The following is a 1,053-nucleotide window of genomic DNA, read 5'->3' as shown; positions in this document are numbered from 1 at the left end:
CTATCATGGAAATTCAGCTTTTTTACCTTTTGGCTAATCTCATCCCTGATATTCCCAAAGAAAACTGATTTAAAAAAACTGCCACTAGCTCATAATGGCAAAAAATCTTATTCATGCAGTGCGTGTGATAAATCCTTCACACTGAAATGTAATTTAAAGAGACACTCTCTACTTCATAGTGGAGAAAAAACTTATTCATGCTCTGTATGTAAAAAATCCTTCACACAGAACTCTAGCTTAAAAAGATACTTTCTTATTCATAGTGGCAAACAACCTTTTTCATGCTATGTTTGTGATAAAACATTCACACGGAAGACTTATTTAACAGATCACTCTCATCTCCATAGTGCAGAAAAACCTTATTCGTGCAGTATTTGTTCTAAATCCTTCACACATAAAAGTGGTTTAAGTAAACATGCTGTTGTTCATATTAGAGAGAAGCCTTATCCTTGTTGTATATGTGATAAATTTTATGTGCAAAAATCCCATTTAGAGGAACACTATCTTGTTCATACCGGAGAGAAACCTTTTTCGTGCAACGTGTGTGATAAAACGTTTAAGCAAAAAACTTGTCTCAAAGAACACCTTTTTGTTCACAGCGGAGAGAAGCCTTATTCATGCAGTTTGTGCGACAAAACATTCTTGCGGAAGTCAAATTTAAAAGCACACTCTTACAGTCATACCGGAGAGAAACGTTATTCGTGCACTTGCAGTGTGTGTGAAAAAACATTTTCTCATAAATCGTATCTGAAAGAACACTACACTGTTCATACTGGAGAGAAACCTTATTCATGCAATGTGTGTAAAAAATCTTTTCCGCAGAGATCTAATTTACACACGCACTATCTTCTTCATACTGGAGAGAAACCTTATTCATGCAGTGTGTGTCATAAATCTTTCAGGCAGTCATATGTTACTCATAGTCATATGTTCATATGTTACTAATTTAAAATAACAAAAGCGCTGTGTTTACAAAAAAAAAATTATTTTTTAATTTAACATGTAATAAATTTTTATTCTAATATTATGGGTGAAATTCTCACATTTTGTTGG

General features: G+C 33.3%; 1 protein-coding gene across 1 annotated transcript; it reads left to right on the top strand.

Moving 5' to 3' along the window:
- Window positions 1–1,053, top strand: LOC107439201 (uncharacterized; the record flags this gene model as incomplete). Its single annotated transcript, XM_016051712.5, has 1 exon — window positions 1–1,053. A coding segment is annotated over one exon (945 nt), but the record flags the coding sequence as incomplete, so codon positions are not given.

The sequence above is a fragment of the Parasteatoda tepidariorum genome, chromosome 9, assembly GCF_982258835.1.
Source record: "Parasteatoda tepidariorum strain Cologne lab strain chromosome 9, Ptep-v5.0, whole genome shotgun sequence".
Lineage (NCBI taxonomy): Eukaryota > Metazoa > Arthropoda > Arachnida > Araneae > Theridiidae > Parasteatoda > Parasteatoda tepidariorum.
The sequence above is the reverse complement of the archived record's forward strand: the minus strand, read 5'-3'. Positions and strand labels throughout refer to the sequence as shown.